This window comes from Catharus ustulatus, chromosome 14 (genome assembly GCF_009819885.2).
Source record: "Catharus ustulatus isolate bCatUst1 chromosome 14, bCatUst1.pri.v2, whole genome shotgun sequence".
In the NCBI taxonomy this organism is placed as follows: domain Eukaryota; kingdom Metazoa; phylum Chordata; class Aves; order Passeriformes; family Turdidae; genus Catharus; species Catharus ustulatus.
The window spans coordinates 15,940,803-15,962,667 of NC_046234.1; the positions used below are offsets into that span (position 1 = coordinate 15,940,803).

The following is a 21,865-nucleotide window of genomic DNA, read 5'->3' on the forward strand; positions in this document are numbered from 1 at the left end:
AAACCCTGGCGGTTTGGGGAGGTTTTGCCTAACTTTGGAGCAGCTTTGGCTGAGAATTGCAGGCTTGTGGAAGCAGCACACCTCGAGGGAGGCACTTCCAAAGGGGAGCAGCCGTGCCCTGGAACTCCCTTCCTGGGAATGCTGCCCAGAGTGGGAGGGGGGAGTGGGCTTGACCACTCTGTTTAGGTTTCAGTGCAGCATTTTTCCCTGTGTTATTTATGCTTCGTCCCTTCCCCCTCTTTTAAGAACGTCTGGAATTGTTTAAGATGTGTCCAATTGTATTAAGTTGCCTTTGAGAGCTTTATGGTGTCAGTTGGATTCCCACTCTTAGGAACAGGGATTTCCAATTTCCATTTTTCCCTGTCCTATCACATCTGCACCAACTTCCTTTCAGTGCTTTCAGGTGTTACCTCAGCCTGAAGTTCACGCTAATTCCTGGACATCACTTCCATTTGCCACAGTTGCAGTGATTCCCTGGTTGGTGCTGCAGGAGGAAAGGAGTTCCATTCCTCTGGGATCCTCTCCCACCATCCCCTCCCCGTCATCTTCCAGCAGAGGTGGATAAATCAGGGCAGATCATGGAATTGTGGAATCACAGAGTGGTTGGGGTTGGAAGGGACCTTAAAGCTCGTCCCATTTCACCTTCCCCTATCCCAGGTTGTTCCAAGCCTCATCCAACCTGGCCTTGGACACTTCCAGGGATCCAGGGGCAGCCACAGCTTCTCCAGGAACAGATGAAAGGTGTGGATGAAGGGGGTGGGAGCAGTTCTGATCCTCTCCCCATCCCCTCCTTGACTCAGCCCAGCCCAATCCCAATCACACCCCTTCCAAAGCAGGGGACAATGGTCACACGAGTCACCAATGACTTCTGTCCCTGGTCCATGCTCACTTGTGATCCCCTCCAGCTCCTGGGGGCCCTGGGGCAGTCTGGAAGCCACGCTGACACGGTTCTCTCCAAGGACAGAGGCTCCTCGAAAGCCGCCCAGCGCCGGGCTGGGGTGTTCCCGGCTCCTGGAGCCCATCCAGGGCATCGAGTTTCAGAGCAGGGGCTCCCAGCAGCTGCTGGGGAAAGGAGCAGCACCACTGTGACAGTCAGAGGGAGGAGCCATCCTTTCCAGGGCAGGGATTCAGTTTTCTTTCTCCTTCATCAGATTAACACCAGTGTTACTCCATTAGCTGCCAGGGAGCTGCTCTTGAGCTGAAAATCAGATCTGTCAGAGTGGCACAGAATCCCAGACTGGTTTGGGTTGGAAGAGACCTCAAATATCCTCTGGTTCTGCCCCCTGCCATGGGCAGGGACACCTTCCCCTATCCCAGGGTGCTCCAAGCCCTGTCCAGCCTGGCCTTGGACACTGCCAGGGATCCAGGGGCAGCCACAGCTGCTCCGGGCCCTTTCTTCCAGGGCCTCACCATCCTCACAGAGAAGAATTTCTTCCCAATATCCAATCTACATCTATTCTACTTCCTTTTAAAGCCATTCCCCCTTGTCCTGTCCATCCATCCCTTGTTCAAAGTCCAGCTCCAGCTCTCCTAGAGCCTCTTTAGGCAGTGGAAGGGGCTCTAAGCTCTCCCCAGAGCTTTTCTTCCCCAGCTGTTCTTTTTTTCACCTCCAATACTCCCAACCTGTCTCCAGAGCAGAAGGGTTTTCTTTCTTTTGTATACAGTCACTTCACTCAAAAGAGCGAAGTTAAATGCGGGATGAACCTGCAAAACTCTTCCTTTTACGTGCTTGGAGGGGTTATTTTATTTTATTTTCCCTCATTTCCCCTTTTCTTTACATCCCAGGGGCCTCACTGTGATTTCCCTTCTCTGCTTGCTGAGCCAGCTGTGCCTTTTCCCTCTTTTTCCTCCATCAGCACGTTGCTGATGGATGGTGGAGACCAGGATGGAGTCTGGAGGTGCCTCCTCTGATTTCCCCATCCCTCCCAGGACAGTGACCAGTGTTTTCACAGTGGTTTTCAGTGGGTTTATTGTTCTGAGCAAACAAAAGCAAATGCCTGCCCAGTTCTGTTGAAGATCCCGTGAGGACACTGTGAGGACACTGTGCTGCTCTGGGAGCCTGACCAAAAGCTGGATCATGGAATTACAGGAACATTTAGGTTGGAAAAGCCCTCCAAGTCCATTGAGTCCAACTGTTCCCCCAGCACTGGCAAGGCCACCACTGGCCACGTCCCAAAGTGCCACATCCACAGTGAAATCCCCCCAGGAGTGTGACTCCATCCTGCACCAGGGCTGGCCAACCTTTTTTTCCCTGATATCCAACCCAAATCTCCCCTGGTGCAGCCTGAGGCTCTCCTCTCATCCTGACAGGCTCCTCACCATGGCAGGGTGTTGCCAACATCCCTCAAATCTCTTCCCATGGCACCACCTCAGAACCATCACTGTCTTCACATCCTGAATCTTGTCACCTTTGCATCTTCAAGGTCCCCAGCTGTTATTATGAATAATGATAATCACATCCAGCAATCTGTGGATCTTTCCTAGCCAGCATCAGAGCTGGGAACACCCAGAACACAGGGAACAGCCAGCCAAGGACCCCAGGGAAGGCACTTTCTCCACAAATTCCAAATTAACCTGGAAATAGGTTGACCTAACAGTTTGAAACCTCTCTTTTTCAGACAAAATAAGCCAAGCTTGGGAGCTGCCATGGAGCTGGCCTTGGATTCAGTGTCCAGACACCAGGACAGCCGTGGAGGAGGGTTTGGCATAAACCAGACAATCCATTCAGTTGTGCAACTCTCAATACCCCATGGCTCCCAAAAGTTATGAATTTGAGCAAAATGTTCTTGGGCAATTTTCTGTACTTATTTGAAAGAGGAATTTGATTAGAACAATAGTTATAGAATTAAGAACAACTCCCACCCTGGCACTCAAAACAGAAATAACCAAAACCAAACACTCAGTTGTATGTTCTGTGTAACAACCTCTGCACTCAGATGGAGACACAACTTGGGATTACAGTGACCTCATTCCCAAGGCTGTTTGTACCTTGGCAGATGGATGGATCCTGTGCTAAGAAAATATCAACTCTATTCAGTGCCTGCTGCTTAAATCACAATGCTTGAGGCACTCAGTGACTGGAGGCTGGAGCCAAAGAGAGATGGTCCCATGGCACCAGGGCTGGGAGAAGGGGCTGCTCCTTCCTGCAGGACAGGATTCCTGTTCAAAGCCCTTCTAGAGAAACCACTGGGGTAGGAAATAACACAAATTGAAAATATTTCCAATATGCATGCTCTCCCTGGAGCAGTACAGGCCCATTGGGATTTCTCAGCAATGGCTAAACTCATGGAATCATGGAATGATTTGGGTGGGAAGGGAACTCGGAGATCATCTAGTCCACCCCTTCTATGGGCAGGGACAACTTCCACTGTCCCAGACTGCTCCAAGTCCTGTCCAGCCTGGCCTTAGACACTTCCAGAGATCCAGGGGAAGCCACAGCTGCTCTGGGCACCCTCAAAGCCAGGAATTCCTTCCCAATATCCCATCTAACCCCAATCTCTGTTTAAAACCATTTCCCCTTGTCCTGTCACTATGTGCCTGTGTAAAAGGTCCCTCTCTCTCCTTTTTATAGCCCCCCTTAGGCACTGGAAGGGGCTCCAAGGTCTCCCAGAGCCTTCTCTTTTCCAGCCCCAGCTCTCCCAGGCTGCCTCTGTAGAGTGGAAATTCAGTGAATCATTTTTAGATGTCAGCCAGGATGACATTTGAACTATTGCTGGGTCATGCTCCAAATGGGATGTTCAGTCTCCCTGGTTTTACCCACATCTCAGCACACTTCCACCAGGCTCAGGGAATCCAGGTACTGCTCCCTCAGTTTCCACTGGAGGAGAGACCAGAGCATGCCCCAGAATCTCTGCTGGACTAAGGGAATACTGCCAAGGAAACTCCCTCAGAACTCCCTCACCTTCACTGCTGAGGAAGCTGGAGCCCAGTTAACCCTGAGCATTTGTACAGAACAACAGGTGGAGCAGCAGGAAATAAAAATCCCCAGTGCCTCAGGCCTGGAAAATGAAATCCACATTTAAACATCCTCCAGTGGCCCTGGGGGACTGATCCTGAACCCCACTGAATCACTGAGATGCTGCTTGGGGACTGGACACAAAATATTGAAGCTCTTGGAATTTCTGAGGAACAGTTTAATGGGAGAGAAGTTTCTGCATTGCAGACATTTTTCTTCTTATTAAATATATCCTGTAGTTGGTCATGGATGTGAAGAGACTTTCTATAAAAGCAGGGTTAGCAGGAGTTGATAAAGTTGCACAAAGAAGCTGTAACAGAACTGGGACTTGACCCAGACTTGGTGTGCTCCAGTTTTTTCCCAGAATGAGGGGCCTGGATTTTGGGAAGTCACAACTGAGGCAAGAGGGGCTCGAGCCCCAGCCAAAGCCCAGAGCTCTCCAGCTCCATGGGCTCTTCCCTCTCCCACTGCAGCTCTCCTGGAATTTGGGAGCTTTCCAGCAGCACAAACAACAAACCACAATCAGCTTTTGAGGAGTCTTTTTTATTAAGATAAATCCAGCAAAATTCCTAACAGTGGGTACATACAACCAACCTGCCCTTTTTGAAAAGAAATGTTTGTATTTCATTTAAAAACAGGATTAAACTTTTATTTATTTATTTTTCTTTTTTTTTTCAAAACTGACAAAATAAAACTACATTTGGGAAACAACAGATTTCCAGCTCTTAGTTTTTTTTTTTCATGAAAATAGCTCACCTTCTTTATAAAAGCAACCCACAGAACCACTGGAATGTTTCACACGGTTATTTGTTTTGAGACCTCCCCACTTTAAGAAACCATACAACACATACAAGGGAAAAATTAAAATCTGAAGTCTGTAAGCATGACTTACACAAAAAGGGACACACTGACAGAAGTCAAAAGCTACCACCACTTATTCTTTCCATGTACCATACAAACTATTACAATCACAAAATTTAAAAACAATGACTTTTTTTTTTTGTTGTTTTGTTTGTTAGGGATTTAATTCCCAAGTAACCGAGATGAAGATGTTCCATAATTAAATTCATGCTAAAAAAACCTGCATTTATAAAATAGTTGATAAAAATATTCCTCTCTGTTAACAATACAGCATGGAGGTACGGATACCAAATGATGGAGATATAGGGCAGGGTTAACATTACTCGGACTTGGCTTCCTTATCATCAGATGCTTCAGCAGCTGGTGCCTAGAAAAGGGGTTGGGAAGAACAGAAATATTATTGGTAAGACCAGTTTGTTAACACAGCCATGGATGAAACTTTGTGTGGATAGACAGGAATGTACAGAAAATATCAACACAACAATAATGATAATTGTTAAAATAAAAACACAGGAGTATTAATTAGTGAGGTGATTTTGGAGTAAGTGCCTGCAGAGAGGCAGAGCTGGAATGTATTTTAATTAGTATCAATGATAAGTTAGGGGAAGTTCAAGCCCTCATCATGGGGCAGTGGAAGAATTACACATCAACCACAATCCCACTGTCTAAACTTGGGGGAATCACCTCTCACCTTTCTCTATAAAATGTGCTTTTACTTTTAGGTCAACACCTCAGACCTGCAAAGCTCCCTCAAAGCCCCTCTGAAGCACATTAGTGTTTTAACCAAGCAGCTCCTGATCTTGTTTTAGAAATTAAATCAAGGACCCTGGGCTGGATGATGAGGAGAAGCAGTGTCAGTGACAGAACACTGGGCTGGGCTGCCCTGGGCACACACTGCTTCAGCAGCAGCAAGGAATCTGCTGGGACATTCCTGCAGCTGCACCCAGCAAAAGGCACTGAGAGAGGAGCTGCCACAGCAAGGATCTGTGAGAAGCTGCAGGTAAGAGACAAGACTGAGTCTACTTTGCAAATCTCCTGTTGAATTGTTCTGGAGGCAAATAATTGTTTTAAAGATTTCTGGTCCAGCACCAAGCCGTGCTGAGCAGCAGAGGAACCCAGCAGGCCAGAGGGGATGTGCAAGGTCAGCTCAGGGCTGCAGGGTGATGATTTTGGGGCTCCACTGTTCCCCAGACCTTGGCCACTGCTGTGGGTTAGCCCTGAGAGGGACCAGGGCCAGCAGACAGCACCTGTGGAAGGGCTCCAGCACAGGGCAGCAAGGAGAAGGGAATTCCTGCAGGCTCTCCCTGGGCAGGGAGCACAGCTGCTCTGTCCTCAGTGTGGCAGTGACCCCCCCACCCTCTGGAGCCCAGCAGAGCTCCTGCAGCTGCACTGCCAGCACATCTGGCTCTGTTCCCAGCTTCAGTGCAGCCAAAGTACCTCATTAGTTTTGGTATCTCCATTTTCAGAGTGGTTTTCTTCTTTAGCATCCTCTTGTTTAGTTTCCTCTTTGCCTTTGGCTCCTTTCTTCCCTTTTGTTGCTGCCTTTTTGTCCTCCTTTTTATCATTTGCTGCTTTTTCCTTCTGTTAAGAAAAGACAGTGATGTATTAAATCCTAATTTCCACCTTGTACATCAGCATGTTCTCAACTCCAAAACACTCTGCACAACCTCCTTCCACCTCCAAACTTCCTATTGACAAAGATGAGATCAAAGTTTCACAGAAGTGTTTTCCTTCTGTCTGTCTGAATGTGCTACAGGGAAGTGCAGAATATAAAAGCAGCCATGGCTGGGGTTAAAAGAATTCTTATTTTAAATAGGCATTCAATTAAATTAGCTAAAAAATGTTGAACTGGCCTGTACTTCTGCCCTGCTGCTGAAAGGCAGCCACAGAATAAAACCAATATGTGCAAATACCAGAATACTTCAGATGTGCTGTTAATGCCTATTCAGAAAAGTGCAACAAAGCTGTAGGCAAAGGACTTTCCCCCTTCCCTGCCAGAAATATTCCTTGTGATAATAAACCACTTCCATGCCAGAAAAACTGGGGCCTCAACAGCATCACTTTGCTAACCACAAGAAAGTTGCATTTATTATTTAACTGCAGATTCCTGTGTGTGGATCAGGCTAAATCAAAACAAAACCCAAACCCCAATGCTTCTGTAGTAATAATTTTCCATAGGCAAGGTCAGATCCTGACCCAAATACCTGACCCTCATTAGTTTCCCTTCCAAGGATGTGCCTCTTGCTGCCAATAAGTAACAGCACTGGCTCAGCCCCTTGCTTGATTAACCTACTTCCCAGAGAGGAGCCAGAAACCCTGCAACATCTACTCACAGCTGAGTGGGGAGAAATGAAAATCACTGCATGTATATTTATCTGTTCAGGAGATCTGTCTCAGTGACTGAGTTACCAAAAGGTTACAAGAAAGTTTGCTTTCTTACTTCAATCCATCAGTTATTAATGCACAGTTAATTCCTAAGGGCAAACTCAGAGTGTTAAAGGGTAAAGTCACCTAATTCTTCAATTGTTAAAAATTCATCAAAATTAACAGCAAATCCTCCAATGATGCAGAAAATTTAAGGTGGGGTCAGTACATTCAGTGGGTGAGGGTCTCCTTCCTCTCTAACCTCTCACTCCTCAGTCTGAGGGATTTCATCCCACCTGGAAAACTCTCCTACAGTGAGAGTCAGGAGTTTTGGGGATACCCAGCATCCTGGTGCTGTCTGGCAGTGAGATTTAGAATTATAATTGTAATGGCACTGCTTATTTGTTCCCTTATCCCACAAGAAAACCCCACAATAAAATATTAACAGAGCTAAAACCAATTTTCTGTGCTGGAAAAGTCCCTCCTTGGAAAGCACTGGAGGAAAATCCAGGGAAACTGATTTCCACTGGACACAACAGTCATCAGCTACAGCACTGTGATCATTTTCCTCAATAATTTTGATTCAATAATCAGGTCCTGCATTTTAGAAGGGACAAAACTCCTTAACCAGCTCCGTGTTTTTCAATATGGCAAAGTTTAACAGGTGAAATCTATTCTGCCACACAGGAAACCATCCCAGGATCCTGAAGGCTGACAAGTACAGCACTTGGGGCAGACATTGATTAAAAATGCCTTCACAGTTCTTACTCCATCACCTTTGATGCAGTTTGAGGAGCTCTGGAGAGCCAAAAACACAGCTCAAGTGTCCTGGCTTCAAACAGCACCTCAGGAACAGGAGGAGCAACACTTCTCAAGTCCAGCTGGGGGCAATTCCTAAGGCACAGCTCCCAGGGGATCCCTGCACGATGCCAAAGGGAGACCACACCTCCCAGTTGTGCACTGGGGGCCCAAACAAAGCTTTGCCAGTCTCAACTCCTGCATCCCTGTTCCTACAACTTTGCACATTCAGTTAACGCAGCTTTAGTGTTTAAACCCTGCAATGTTGCCATGAAAATAAAAAAAGCAAACTTGGGAAAAAGCCCAAACCCAGCAGTGTGGATGATGCAGTGCTGCCCTGGCTCTGCTCTGCCTGGGGCACCAGCCACTAGAGGGAAGTGCAATGCAGAGTGCCCGGTGCTCCATCCAGCCAGGAGTGTGGTCTGCAATTCCAGCTGCGAGGGGAAACCTCGCTCTGCACAGCACTGGGATTACAGAGCTGAGCCCAAAATGACACATGAGGTGTTCTCTCCTTTCCACAGCATCTCTGCTGCTCCACACAGAGGATGTGGAAGGAAACAGTTCCCTCACCTGAAGTCTGCTGGGCCATAGGCAACCACAAATTCCTTTCCAAAGGAAAAGGGAAAAGCTCCTGGTTCCCAGCCCCTCATCCCCCTCTGCCACCAAACCCTCTCCCCGTGTGCTTCACCCACCTCATCATCCCAAACCAGAGGGAAAATGTGTGACAGAACAGCTTAAAAACAATCACTGAAGTTTTGCTGCTGGGATGTTTATTGGGTTTTTTTTTAAGCTGCAAAATCCTAAATGTTTACAGAAGAATCAAACAAAAAAAGCACTGCAAACTGATGGCTGGGAAGGCTGATAAGAAGGGGATGGAAAGAAATCCCCCATGGACTGCAGAACTGCCCCCTTTGAAATTTCAAACTGTTGCTCCAAACTAAAAAACAGCTTTAAATAGTTTATTTTTTAATTGTACTGTCAAGACATGCCAATGCTTTTGACATTTCCAAAAATATCCAGCTGGAGGGGTCTCTAGGACTCCGAGTGATTAAAATGTGATAAACTGATAACTGACTACAGAGAGGGCCTCAGAATGGAAATATAGCAAGAAACTGTAATTAAAAGCACAATTTTCAATGCCTCCTCTAATTGAGTCTCTGATCTCTATTCCAAGCATCATTTTCCCAACAATGCATTATATGAAACTTCAGAATGGCCTTGTAAAGCAGCAGCAAAGCCTCACCACAAGGGATTTCAAATCTGCTCAGTTTACCACATTCCTTCAGTAGAAATTGGATAAAATTATGTCATTCCCATTCTTTTAGCTCACATAATTCCATCTTAAAGCTTTCAGGATAATTGTGAATAAGCAAAGTGGTTGATTGTGGGGGGGTTTATCCCTGTAAATACCTTGAGGAGGAAAATGTACCTTCAGTTCAGGAGCCTTACCTTAGGTGCTGCCTTTTTGGGCTTTGGCTCCGGTTTGGGTGGAGCAGGTTTCTGCAAAAAACACAAGAAACAAGCCAGGTGAATACCAGAAATAAATATCTGTATTTTTATCAGTATCATGTTGGTAACTTTCAAGTATTATCTGTTGCAAAAAATCAATGGGCAAATTATGGGCTAAGGAGAGAGCAGGTGATTTACAGAGCCATGAGCAGTTGTATGGATAAGTCCTACAAGGACCAAATCCATCCTGACATCAATAGTCCTTAACTCTGGATACTTGTGCCCTGATGCACTGACACAGACATCTCATGTGAGAAGCCTGGCATGTGGGGATGTTCAGGGAATGGAAATTTTAAATATAGCAATACTCTGAGGGTGCCTTTCCCAGTTCTGGGAGAAAAACCCCAATAGTTTATTTTTAACTGTCCCCATCCCAAGTGATAAAATACTAAAGGACAAATATAGATACTCACAGCAGATAGTCTGGCTGACCTTCTCTTTGGCTGCATAAGGAAAGATAGAGCAGTAAAATTCAGAGAGCACATAAAGCACAGCTTTATCATAACTGCCACCCAAAACAACATGGCATCATGTAAATCCTAGGATTTATGAGATTATGGGCATTGTGGCATTATTATGGGCAAGGTGAGGGCCTTGATGATTCCCCTTCCCTGGAAGTGTCCAAGGCCAGGCTGGACAGGGCTTGGAGTAGCCTGGGACAGTGGAAGGTGTCCCTGGCCAGGCAGTGGGGGGCACTGCATGAGTTTAGGATCCTTCCCACCCAAAGCAAGCTGTGATTCCATGCTTCTTATAGGTCCAGCTCAGGGTATTCTATGATTTCCTAGAAGTCCACCTCTGCTCAGCAGTTCTCTGCTGCCACCACTTTACTCTGCTGACGTGGTAAGGGATGAAGTTTCTTTACTTGCAGGACTCGTGTAGCTCAAAGGGACGTGTTCCCACTGGAACCTGTCCCTGACCTCAGCCCAGGGAGCTGCTGGACCCCCAGCACCACCTCAGGGGGGCACTTGCCACCTCAGGGGATAGTGATGGCCTCGAGCACCCCAAAACCGGGCACAGGCCACCCGCAGGGGCTAAACAGCCCTTATGAGCTGAGTGGGCTTCCTAATGTCTGCAGAACCCCACAGGAATTCTTGGAGTGGGGGCCACACACAACTCCTACCTCCTCCTTTGCCTCGCCTTCAGCTGGAGCCTGCAGGGAAAGCGAGACACTGAGGTGAGAAGGCAGCACCATCCCCTTTGATGTCACCTGAACCCACAGCTGAGCCGGGGGGGCTCACAGGGCCCCCCAACACCACCCGCAGCAATGGCGGCCTCCCCCCATCCCCGCCGCCTCACGGACTACAACTCCCATCATGCCCCGCGGCCACCACCGCTACGTCATCACGTCGAGTTTGAAAATTTCCCGCCAATTTCCCCTCACACAACAAGGTCGCCGCGGGCCCCGCAAGGACAATGAGGGACAGCCGGGAACGCGGCGATCGCGCCCGCCCGAGGCGTTTCGACTCGCTCCAGGCCCCCGGCGGCTCCGTGCGGGGCCGTGAGGCGTCTCGAACGGGTCGAAACCCCTCGGGCGGGCGCCTCGGTGACTGAGGGGCAACCGCGTCCCCGCCCCGCCCCCCCAGCCCGCGCTGTGAGGGGAGGGGGGGGGCGCCCCATATTCCCGCTGCCCCAAAGTTCTTCACTACGGTGATAAATCCCTTTTCCCCGCTTTCCTTGAAGGCCAGTTTCAAATTCTGCGCCGCCTAATGGCCCCAAATTACCATTGCACAACCATCTGGTATGACAAGAAGTGGGAGGCAAAAAAAAAAAAAAAGGAGAACAAAGGCAAACGCAGGAGAAAGAGGCGACGTTTAAAGGCGAATCCAGCCGGGAATGGCGCGATGGGGATTAAAAGGCTGGCGGAGGTGGGTGGGGGGGTCTGGGGGGGTCGTGGCGCAGGTTTTGGGGGGGTTTTGCTGCCCCGCGTTCTCCACAGGGGCAGCACAGCACTATGGCTGTTTGTAATCCAGCATGGAGACACTGCTGCTCCAGCCTTCTCCTTCCCAAACAAAACAGCCCAAAAGTGAACTCGCCGCGCTGCCCTGCCCGCCCCGAGCCCTCTCCCTCCGCTCCCCGCTCCGCTCTAGGGCACACACCAAAAATTAAAAATGCAAAAAAAGAGAAACCAACCAAAAAACCCAAAAAACTCCACACACACGCGCGCGCGCGCTAAATTTTTTTTTTTTTACAGCTAAATTTCCGCGATTGCCGCTTTAATCTCTCCCCCTTCGCTCCCCATCTACCTTCCCTCGTTTTTTAATTAATTTTTTTTCGTACTTACCTTTCTTTTGGGCATAGTTGCACCTTAACAGTTGATTGCAAAACCTAATAGAGATAAGATATCGAAAAATAAATGGAAGCGGCGAAAAACTGTTCAGACCGTCCTGCAAAAAAAAAAAAAAAAAAAAAAATAGACAGGAAAAAAACCCCAAAAATAAAAAGGAAGATGTTTAAGGGACCAAGAGTTAATTGCGGCAGAAACTGAACAAAAAAAAAAAAATCCCCCCCTCTTTATTGCAAACAGTAAAATACACCAACACGCAACCAAACTGCATGAATGGAGAGCGCGAGATGGGCCCGGCCGCTGAGTGACGGCCGCACCGGCCAATGGGGGCGCGGGGAGCGGCGCGGGGGCGGGGCGTGGGCGGGGCCGCCGTAGCGCGAGCGCCGCGCGCTTTCCGCGTGTGCGCGGCCCGGAGCGCGCCCCCGGCGCCGCCGCCTCCGCCCGCCCGCCGCGGGGCCCCGCGCCGCCCGCCGCCCCCGGGCCCCTGCCCCCCGCCGGCCGCCCCGCAAACTTCCCCCAAAGTTCCCGCAGGCCGCAGGACCACAACATGGCCGCCTCGGCCCCGCGGCCTGCGGGAGCGCGGCCGCCGCCGCCGCCTCCCGGCCCTGCGGTACCTGTTGGAAAGGGCCGTGGCCCGCCCGTGGCCTGGGCCGGCGGAGGGAGGGGGCTGCGGCCTTTGTGCGGCCCGGCCCGCGCGGCCCGAGCGGTTTAACTCCCCGGGATTGTGGGAGCAGTTGGGGCTCGGACTGGCCTCTCGGGCTCTGGAACCTCGGCTGACGCCGTTGAGGTTGGCCCCGGAGCGGGGCCTGCGAGCCTGAGGTTGTTGGCAAGGTGAAGTCTCAGATTTCGGCGGGGATTAAGGAAAATCGGCTCTCGTTTCCATCATAGCTGCGATGTCTGGCAGTGCCTCCACCATCTATTTTGTGTATTTCCAAAGGGAAAGCACAAGGTCTATTTATGTGTATTAATACCACCTTCAGGACCAAAGCACTTTGCACTAAGATTTGAAGCAGAAGCTGCTCTGAGCTGTTACTGTTCCTGCCCAAAGCCAGGACAACCCTTCCTAAAACCTAAAGTAAAGTGAATTCTGCAATCTTCCTAGTAATCCAGTTCCAGCACTCAGCTGGCCTTAAACCCCAAAGCTTTCCCCAGCATCTAATCTGTACTTTGGTTGTGAATTTCAGCTTCTTTGTGCTGTGTCCAGCAGATCCAAGGAATGATTAACAAGCATCAAATCCCAGTAACATTTTACAGACATAATATTATCATTTTCTCCCTAAAACTTCATTTTTCTAAAACAAATTCTTGGAGGCCTCATGATCTCATAGGCCATATTTTCTAACCCTTTTGTCATTCTTAGGCTCTTCAGGACTCCACAGTCCTGCCCAGGTCTGTACCCAGTAATCAGGTTAATTAGGTAACAGATCTGAGCGTGGCATTTGCAGAGTCAGCACCAGCATCACCATGTTGGTTCAGACTCCTCCTGATCCCCTGTAATCCCCAGATCCCTTTCAGTGCTGCTCCCTGAACAGCTGTTCCCCCGTTCTTGACAAATTCGTGGTGACTTTTTGATTTGTCACTTTTTACGTCACCCCCTCTCCAAGGGCCGAGATGTCAATAGTTTATTATCTTCCTGCACTTTGCAGTTAAGCTGAGCAATTTTCCATCCACGGAGCCACCCTTCTCCCCCTTCCTGCAGTCAATGTTGATCCATCAATGCCATGATTATTTTGTTAAAACACACCAATTATTTAAGGATGGCTCTGACTGGCCTCCTGAATCATGGGGAAGGCGTTTTCCAGCCTCAGTGTGACCATGAAACCAAATACAATCACACCTCCTTCAAGTTCTGCGTTAATCAACATTTTAAATAGTGTTTCTAGTAGTTTTCTCCATCTTCTGAATTAAATGTGGCCTGAAACACATTTCAAGAGCTCTTGGTGTCCGAGTTCTCCATTACCATCAAGGTTTGTGCTTGACTTGCCTCAGGAGGTTTCTCCTGTCTCCCTGCAGTTACTCTCTCATCCTTTCTATATTCTGGGATAAGTCTTTGTGGAAGAGAAATGGGAATTTATTGAGAGATCTGCCAGCATCTTCTGAACAACTTGGATGACCAACAGTTTGGATCAAATTGTGCAAGTGAAGCACAGATTGAAAACTCACAACTGATTTTTGCATTGTATTTGCTCTGCCTTCTTTTTCACCTTTACATTTTCTCAAACACTTTTATTAAAAAATAAAAAATCATTAAACCATAAACTGACCTAAATAATGACTAGTGAGAAGATGATTTCCCTCTAAAGAGAAAGGATAAGCTGCTGTAAGGTGCTGTTGTGCTGAAAGCATAAATGGCTGTAATGCAGAAGATTACAGACCTGGTTGTAGCCAGGAGAATAAATTTATTCTGGAGCATTAGTTTTTGGATGTTTTTGCCCAAACTGGCATTTTTTATTCAGTACAAAATCACCTAAAACTGAATATATGCACCATCTCAAATCAAATCAAAGCAACAAATCAGAATTTAATCTTCTTTTTGTGTGCCACTGTTTCAATGAGAAAATTCCATGCTAAAATTTGAATTCTCTTTCTGTAAGGAGTCATTGACTCCAGAGAAAAATCCATCCAGTCTGCAAACAGAAACATCAAACCAAAAGTGACAGCACAGGATGCTCAGTCTCAACAGCCACACTGAACTTACAGTGATGCTCAAATGCTGAGGAATGGTTTGAAAATTGGGAATATCCTGCAGAGGAGGAGGGCCTGCTCCTGGTATCAGAGACCTGCAGTACTTCAGGAATGTTTTCCTGGGCCACCTTGAACTGAAGTAGATCAGGACACTCCTGAATAAAGGCAGAACAGATCTAAGTCACTCTTGGGTGATTGACTTCTCACCTTCCTGGAACAGGCAGGCAGATACCTGTTCCTTTCTCAGTCCTTTGTGCTAAAATTCGTGGGAGTTTGAACTTTGGGAGATTCCTTTCCACACATTTTGCTCCCAGCTTAACTGAGCAACAGCCCCACAGTCATGAGTTCAGAGGGAGGGAAATTAGGATTCTGTGTGTGTTGTAGTCATGGCACATATGACCAGTAATATTAATGCATATTTTTTTGGCAAAATACCACAAAATACATTTTTTGTGTTCTGTACCTGCTGTTTAAAGTGTCCTTCTGCCTTATTTTATATAACTTTTGGGATGAGTGGATTATTGATCTACAGAAGAGGTTTGTGCTTGGTTAATTTTATAGTTTGTCCTGGGCGATTCTGTGGTTTGTCCTGGGTAAAAATTGATTTACATGTCAAATTCAATATTGATTGCAATAAAACATTTAGAGCTTATTAATTTGGGAAGATGAGGATGAGGAATTTAAGATTCTCATTGAGTCTGTTTATCTGTGCTTCAGTAAAACCTTTGGCTTAGCTACAGCTTCTTACCTGGTCCCCATAGTGAAGGAGGTGACTACATGCTCCAGAATTGTATTAAACATAAAACACAGGTAAGAGGATACAAGAATGAGTTCCAGGGAGCTTCAGGCATTTATCCCAAAGCAGGAGCTCACACTGGAGTTGTCTGGACTCCCTTGATAGTCAACAGAAAAATGCTGGCACTTTTGGGAGCTGGTGCACACCATTCTAGGACAGATGTTCAGTCAGGCATTCTAAACCAGAAAATGGGTTTCCTCATCTAACACAAAGGAGATTATTCACATATTTGATGCATAAAAATACACCACACTGGCACAGGTTGTCCAGAGAAGCTATTGGTGCCCCTGGATCCCTGGAAGTGCCCAAGGCCATGTTGGACAGGGCTTGGAGCACCCTGGGGTAGTGGAAGGTGTCTCTGCCATGGCAGGGGTGGCACTGGATGAGCTTGAAGGTCTCTTCCAACCCAAACCATCCTGAGATTCTATGAGATACCAGGTTTTCAGCCCAAATAACAGGAATAGTAGTTCTGGTAATGCTATTTAAGGACATTTTGCTCAACTGGGCCTTCAAGGGTGGCTGCCCTGAAAGGCAGAAGACACAAATCTGAAATCTGCCAACAGCCTTGTCTGGCTCCCTCTGACCCAGGCCTGGGCTGGACAGAACACACTCTGTGCTCTGAACACTAAATCGTGCCTTTCTCAAGCCCATCCTGTGAGAAACCTGCAATTCCACTAGCTGTGAGCTCAGAGCCAGCTGGAAGGAAGGAAATGGGGCTGCAAATCAGCATCTGCTGCCTGCCATAAGGTGTTGGGGGTTTTTGCATACTTGGAGATGGCCCCTTGCATTCACAGTCTTGGACTTTGCAGAGGCCTCAGAGTCTCCTAGGACTGAGTTAGCTTTGGCCAAAGGGTCTACTCACAGACTTTCTCATCCCCAAATCCTCTGGGGATCTTCAAATGGCTTCTGGGGAGACTTCTAGTAAAACAAGTTCAAAATCAGTGCTAAAGGTGGGATGGTTTGTGAAACTTTGCTGAGCTCTCTGGGTCACAACCCTCTCAGTTGCTGAGTGTCCCTGGGAATGGATTGTAAAAGCTGGGAGCAGCAGCTGTGTCCTGAGGCCGTGTGTGGAAGCAGTTTTACCCTCTCCAGGGGTGCAGGGAGGGCCATCTGGCAATGGTTAGGTTGTTGTTATTTGCTGTGTCCATCGGTTCTACCCCAGCCCGGTGCTTCGGCGCGAGACAGATCCTGAGGCGAGCTCGTGAGTTCCTGTCTGGGAACTCCCCACCCTCCTCCTCCTCCACAAACACATGCAAAACACTCACTGGGGTTTTCTGCCCCAATTTTGTCTTTTCTGCATGTTCCTGTTAGCCCTCCATGGCAGACTAGAAATTATATTTCAGGCTTCCAGTTCCTGCCAAGAGTGAAAAATGACTTATTGTGGGTTTGAATTTTTTTTTTTAAGTTGTGTGTCAAACTCTGTATTTTACACAATTATCTTGATGTTTCACATCACAGAATCACAGAATCCCAGGAAGGGACTTTAAAGCTCATCTCATTGCACCCCCTGCCACACCAGCAACACCTTCCACCATCCCAGGTTGCTCCACATCTCATCCAGCCTGACCTTGGACACTCCCAGGGATGGGGCAGCCACAGCTTCTCTGGGAAGCTGTACCAGGGCCCCACAAGCCTTACAACTTCTTCCTAATACCTAATCTGGATCTACTATCTGTTCCTGTCAGTGGGAAGCTGTTACTCCTTGGATGTATCTGCACTCTAGCAGCTGCAGTATTCCCTTCCTTGGGTACTCCAGGGTAACTCAGTGCCCTTCAGGAGCAGGCACAGGACTTGCCAGAGCCCAGGCTGGCTGCTGTCTCAGGGCTGGGAGGATGGATGGCCAGTCTGGACCACACAGAAAAGCAGGGACTAAACGCTAAGTGAGGAGTTGTGTGTGGCTAGCCCCACTCTGGATGGGAGGTTGTCTTCAAAACAGGGAAGTGGTGGAGTCACCATCCTGAAAGGGTTGTGTAGATGTGACACTCGGGGAGATGGGTTTGTGGTGGCCATGGCAGTGCTGCGTGAACGCATCAATGGTCCTGGAGAGCTTTTCCGACCTAAATCATTCCAGGGTTCTTTGAAAGCACTGCCGACTCCCACTCTCCAAGGCACCAATGTGCACGGCCCCAGGCCTCCTGTGTGTCACAGAGCCACAGGGAACTCCCTCCTCCTCTTCTTCCTCCTCCTCCTCTCTTTCTTCCTCCACCTTCTCCTCCTCCTCCTCTCGGGCCGAGGGGAGCGGGCCGGGCCCTGCCCGCGGTTCCGCCGAGCGCCAGCAGGGGGCGCGCCCCGGCAGCCAGCGCTGAGCCGGGCCTGGGGGGGCTGAGCCGGGCTTGAGGAGCTGAGCTGAGTCTGGGGGGGCTGAGCCGGGCTTGAGGAGCTGAGCTGAGTCTGGGTGGGGCTGAGCCGGGCTTGAGGAGCTGAGCTGAGTCTGGGGGGGCTGAGCCGGGCTTGAGGAGCTGAGCTGAGTCTGGGTGGGGCTGAGCCGGGCTTGAGGAGCTGAGCCAGACCTGGGGGGGCTGAGCCGAGCCTGGGGAACTGAGCCGGACCTGGGAGTCTGAGCTGAGTCTGGGGGGGCTGATCCAACTCTAGAATTCTGAGCTGGGACTGGAGGGTCTTGGAGGGTCTGTGAGTGCTGAGCTGGGACGGGCGATTTTGCCACAGTTACATGTAAATCAAGGAAATCCGGCCTTGCTGAGTTTCCAGATGAGGAAGGTCTCTTGGACTTCCCCACCTGCTCCCACGAAGTCTTTGGAGCTGGAGACAATTCCCACCTCCATGGGATGCAGCAGGACGGGGCAAAGCCAGGAGACTTTGACGCTCTGAGCCACAGCTTCCCTTTGGCTCCAGTTGCTGCCAGGCTGGGACTGGGAATGAAGCCTGGATTTCTGATTTCCTGTTGAGAGCACTGAGCTGACATCCCTTGCCCATCACACCTTCTCCATTTCATACAGACCCAGATCATCTCCTCTGGCACAAGCACGATGTGAGAGCTGGACCCTGGCACAGCCTCATGTTACTCACAGGTGGATTCTGGATTAATTTCTCTCAGTGGTACAAAGCAGCTGTGGAGCATGTTCTTCCTGACCTTTTGGACAAGAGGGAATTTGCAGTTGATTACTGCAGTATCTTTCATTGTGAGATTCTCTTACAGTTCTATTTTAAAACAGCTTAATTTGCCAGCACTAGGAGGGCTCCATCCTTGCCTAAAGAATAAACGAGGTGATCTTTGCCATCACTGGCAGTGTTTTACTGTGAAATCCCAGGATGACTCTGGGATGGCCAATCCCTTGGGCTACCCTTTGGGGAGCACCCAAAATTTGGTAATTTTGCTTTAGGTTTTGGTCTGCTTTGAGAAAGATGTTTCACAGCTTCACAAATGTTTAACAGTGAAAACAAAAACAACACCATGAATTTTACAGGAGCAGCGTGGGAATAGAAAACATCACACTTTCCCACCAATAAAGTACAAAATTTACTTTTATGAGTCGAGAAAACCAAGTTGTGTCAACGCTACCTGATTCGTGTACTGCTCTTAACTTAATAAATCTCATTTCATGAAGATAAAATGCCTCCTAGAGTGCACTTTGGAGAGTAATGATGATAGCAGCGTTTTTAGGAGGCACGAGGATGAGGTGCAGCTCACTCCAGGTGAATCTCACCTCCAAGGAGCCAATTCCAAGTCTCCAAGGAGAGGAGAGCTGGCAGCCAGCCAGGAGCATGACAGAGGAGCCCAAAGTTCAAGTGACCCTCCCTTTCTCATTCTCCACCTGCATTTTTTCCTTCTTTCTGATAAGCTGTGGTTTCTCCCTCTGTGTTCCTTGCCATGAATCAGGTTACACACTGGAGCAAACAGGAATTCCAGGGGTGTTTCTCAAGCAGCTGGGAAGGGGCTGCACAAAAACAACTGAAGAAACATTCCTTGAAGAATTTTAATCTCCTGGGTTTAACTCGGTTTGTTTTAAACAGATTAGAAACTACACCATTTATTTTATTAAAATTTGAAATTCCTTGAACCAGGGAATTTTTATGGCCTCCCATCAACCTCAATAAATTTTGGTTTATTGCTTTTTCAAACATACTTAAAACTCATGACTATCTCAAAGATTCAGATAAGTATCATAAGTAATATCAAATTGAGGCATGTCCTCCTCAAAAGTTTTGCTTTCCTTATACTATTGGCAATTTAATAAAGCATGTATAGATTATTTAATTAAATTCTTTTTAATTCAATGAGTTTTAAAAAAGATAATATTTTTTTGTTAGAAAAACTAGTAATTTGAAACAGGAAGGCTTGTTTGGGAAACTAATTTCAGAAATGCCTCGTTTTTCGCCAAGAGCAGAACAAACACCTTGCTTTCATCTTAGCTAGTAGGTGTAAAATTGCAGCTTCCTGTGCTTATCACTGTACATATTTTCCATTTGTTGTGAACCTACTATCAGGATAGATAATAAAATATACATGAGGTAATAGTTGGAGTACCAGAGGCAAGTGGGAGACAGGTGCTGGATATAAATTTCCTTCAGTAGTGTGTCACCATGACTATAACAATTAAAAATGTGGGGGATTTGATGCCTTTTTTTGTATACAGAAGATACTTTCCAAGAACCACAGGAATGCAAAGAACTCCACTGGATGCCACCTGTCCTTTGGCACGGGCTGGCACATCACTCGGGCAGTACCTTCCACGCTGGAATAGATTTTAAAAGGGAATTCGTAATTCTAAACACAATTTCCCAAAAACAGCCACTCACCCCTGACTTCTGGTGCCCCAGATGGAGGGCAAGGCACGGGGCAGAGCCATGGCGGCTGGAGGGCAGCCGGGAACGGTCCCGGGGAATCGGCCATGAGGGGAGCCGGCCGTGAGGGGACCCAGCTGTGAGGGGGGCGGCCATGAGGGGACCCAGCCGTGAGGAGAGCGGTCATCAGGGGACCCAGCCGTGGGGGGAGCCAGCCGTGAGGGGAGCGGCCATGAAGGGACCCGACCGTGAGGGGACCCGGCCATGAGGGGAGCCGGTACTGAGGAGAACCAGCCGCTACCATGGCGACCCCCCACGCTTGGCTCCCTCCATCTCTCTATCTCCCGCCCCGGTTCCCCGGTTCCCCGGTTCCCCTCGCCGTTCTCACCCCCGCCCTGGAGCCGCCGCCCCGCCCGAGCCCCCGCGTCCCCTCGTCGCGGCCCCGCCGCCATGGCTCCCCCGCCCTCTCCCCCGCACGTCTCGCGCGGCTCGTCGAGAACGCTCCTCCTCTCCCCTTTCTTTCTTTTTCTTTTTTTTTTTTTTCCCCTCCCCTACATTCTTTTCCCTTTCCTTTCTCACCATTTATTTATTTAATTAATTTTTTAAAAACCATTTTCCGCCCTTCCGGGCTCGGGCGGTGGCAGCTGCGGAGCGAGGCGGAGCGAGCGCTCCCGCCGCCTCCCCGCGCCCGCCCTCCCGCCTCAGCCCCAGCCCGCGCCCGAGCCTCCCTCACACACCCACCGCCCGGCCGGCTCCGCATCCCGCCGCTCCCAGCATGGTCATCAAGGTCTACATCGCTTCTTCCTCCGGCTCCACGGCGGTAAGCGGCGCCCGGGGGAAACTTGTGCCGCGCAGGGGACGCGGCGGGCGGCCGGGCAGCGTGGGGAGAGGCCGGGGCAGCCGCGATCCCCTCAAGGCGCCCGGCGCTGTGCGGGCGGTGCTGCGGCTGCCGCTGACGGAAAGCGGCATTTCCTCGGTGATCCCGCACCCCTCGCCCTGTGCTGGGAAGGCAGAGCCACCACTATTTGTGGGTTTTTTTTGTTTTTGTTCTCGAAGTTCAGTTCTAAATGTGTCGTCTGACATTTGGTTTTGATGAGTTTATTCCTCGTTGAGTGTGGCAGGCGTGTGTGGCCGCTGTCCCAGTAGCCTCTGGATCTTGCCCTGTTGGGAATACTGGATTTCGCTTTTCCTGGCCTCAGTGTGTTGTAGGGAGAGCTTGGACTGTGTTTTTCAAAGGGAAAATGAACATATACACAGAAATAGCAGGATTTGTGCCTAGGTTCAGGTGTCGCTCTGTATCCTTAGGATCATCTGGTTTCTGTTTGATCCATGTGGGAGATGCTCCGAGACTGAAATCCGGGGGATTTGGTTGCACTTGGTATGGATGTGCTAGAACTACAAAATACCAGGGACTCAGAAAATGCCAACTACTGCAGTTAATGATCAGTGACTTTTACTGCGAGCAGACAGAGTCTGAGCTGTGGCTGTATGGTGACCTTTTCCTGACACTGTCGTGCTTCAGGTCCCCAAACTTTGGGAGGACAGTGATGTACAGAAGATAAAAACAAGCTCTCGCTGCATTCTCCTTCTTTGCTTGAGTGCAGTCGCTGGTCTGTGGGCTTCAGCAGATCAAATACCAGTTGGTAAGCTTGGGGTGACGGGTTGCAGATGGCACAGGAGCCTGTGCCTCAGGTGTCCCTGCTGTCCCTCCCTTCCTGGATCATTTTTGTTAAACTTGGTGCCAGCGCTGACAGTGCTGGTGCTGGTGGTGAAAAGCAGAGGATTGTTTCATTCTGATCTGGGGAGGGTCTTGAAATCCTGAATAGTTCATTCATAAAAGGGATCCGGAGGGATTTCTGCTGGGTTCGTACAG

At 48.9% G+C, this 21,865-nt stretch overlaps 2 protein-coding genes across 5 annotated transcripts in view; one reads left to right on the plus strand and one right to left on the minus strand.

The window, feature by feature from the left end:
- Positions 1-4,477: 4,477 nt before the first annotated feature.
- Positions 4,478-12,086, minus strand: HMGN5 (high mobility group nucleosome binding domain 5). 4 transcript variants are annotated; one of them, XM_033072731.2, is made up of 7 exons: positions 12,026-12,083; positions 11,769-11,812; positions 10,608-10,637; positions 9,901-9,930; positions 9,428-9,478; positions 6,254-6,397; positions 4,478-5,183 (listed from the first exon to the last, which is right to left on the minus strand). In XM_033072731.2, the coding sequence occupies exons 2-7, from the start codon at positions 11,781-11,783 to the stop codon at positions 5,136-5,138; spliced, it is 318 nt and encodes a 105-aa protein (XP_032928622.1). In that variant the 5' UTR covers positions 11,784-11,812; positions 12,026-12,083; the 3' UTR covers positions 4,478-5,135. The 4 variants fall into 4 exon arrangements, with proteins under 4 accessions (XP_032928622.1, XP_032928621.1, XP_032928620.1 ...); XM_033072730.2 differs by having other exon boundaries at positions 11,769-11,871; positions 12,026-12,058; XM_033072729.2 differs by having other exon boundaries at positions 11,769-12,086.
- An 8,581-nt stretch (positions 12,087-20,667) lies between these two features.
- SH3BGRL (SH3 domain binding glutamate rich protein like) overlaps positions 20,668-21,865 on the plus strand; it is a 29,783-nt gene continuing 28,585 nt past the window's right edge. Inside the window, exon 1 of the mRNA XM_033072557.2 lies at positions 20,668-20,812. Within this exon, the coding sequence (XP_032928448.1) occupies positions 20,768-20,812 (45 nt within the window). The 5' untranslated portion in view covers positions 20,668-20,767. The remainder of the gene's footprint in view (positions 20,813-21,865) is intronic.

Coding starts and splice junctions, on each gene's coding strand:
- HMGN5 (XM_033072728.2), bottom strand. CDS start 10,679: ATGGTGCTGCCTTCTCACCTCAGTGTCTCGCTTTCCCTGCAGGCTCCA. Junction 9,931..10,607: donor AAGGCGAGGCAAAGGAGGAG/GTAGGAGTTGTG, acceptor TTCCTTATGCAG/CCAAAGAGAAGGTCAGCCAG. Junction 6,398..9,427: donor CCAAAAAGGCAGCACCTAAG/GTAAGGCTCCTG, acceptor TTTTCTTAACAG/AAGGAAAAAGCAGCAAATGA.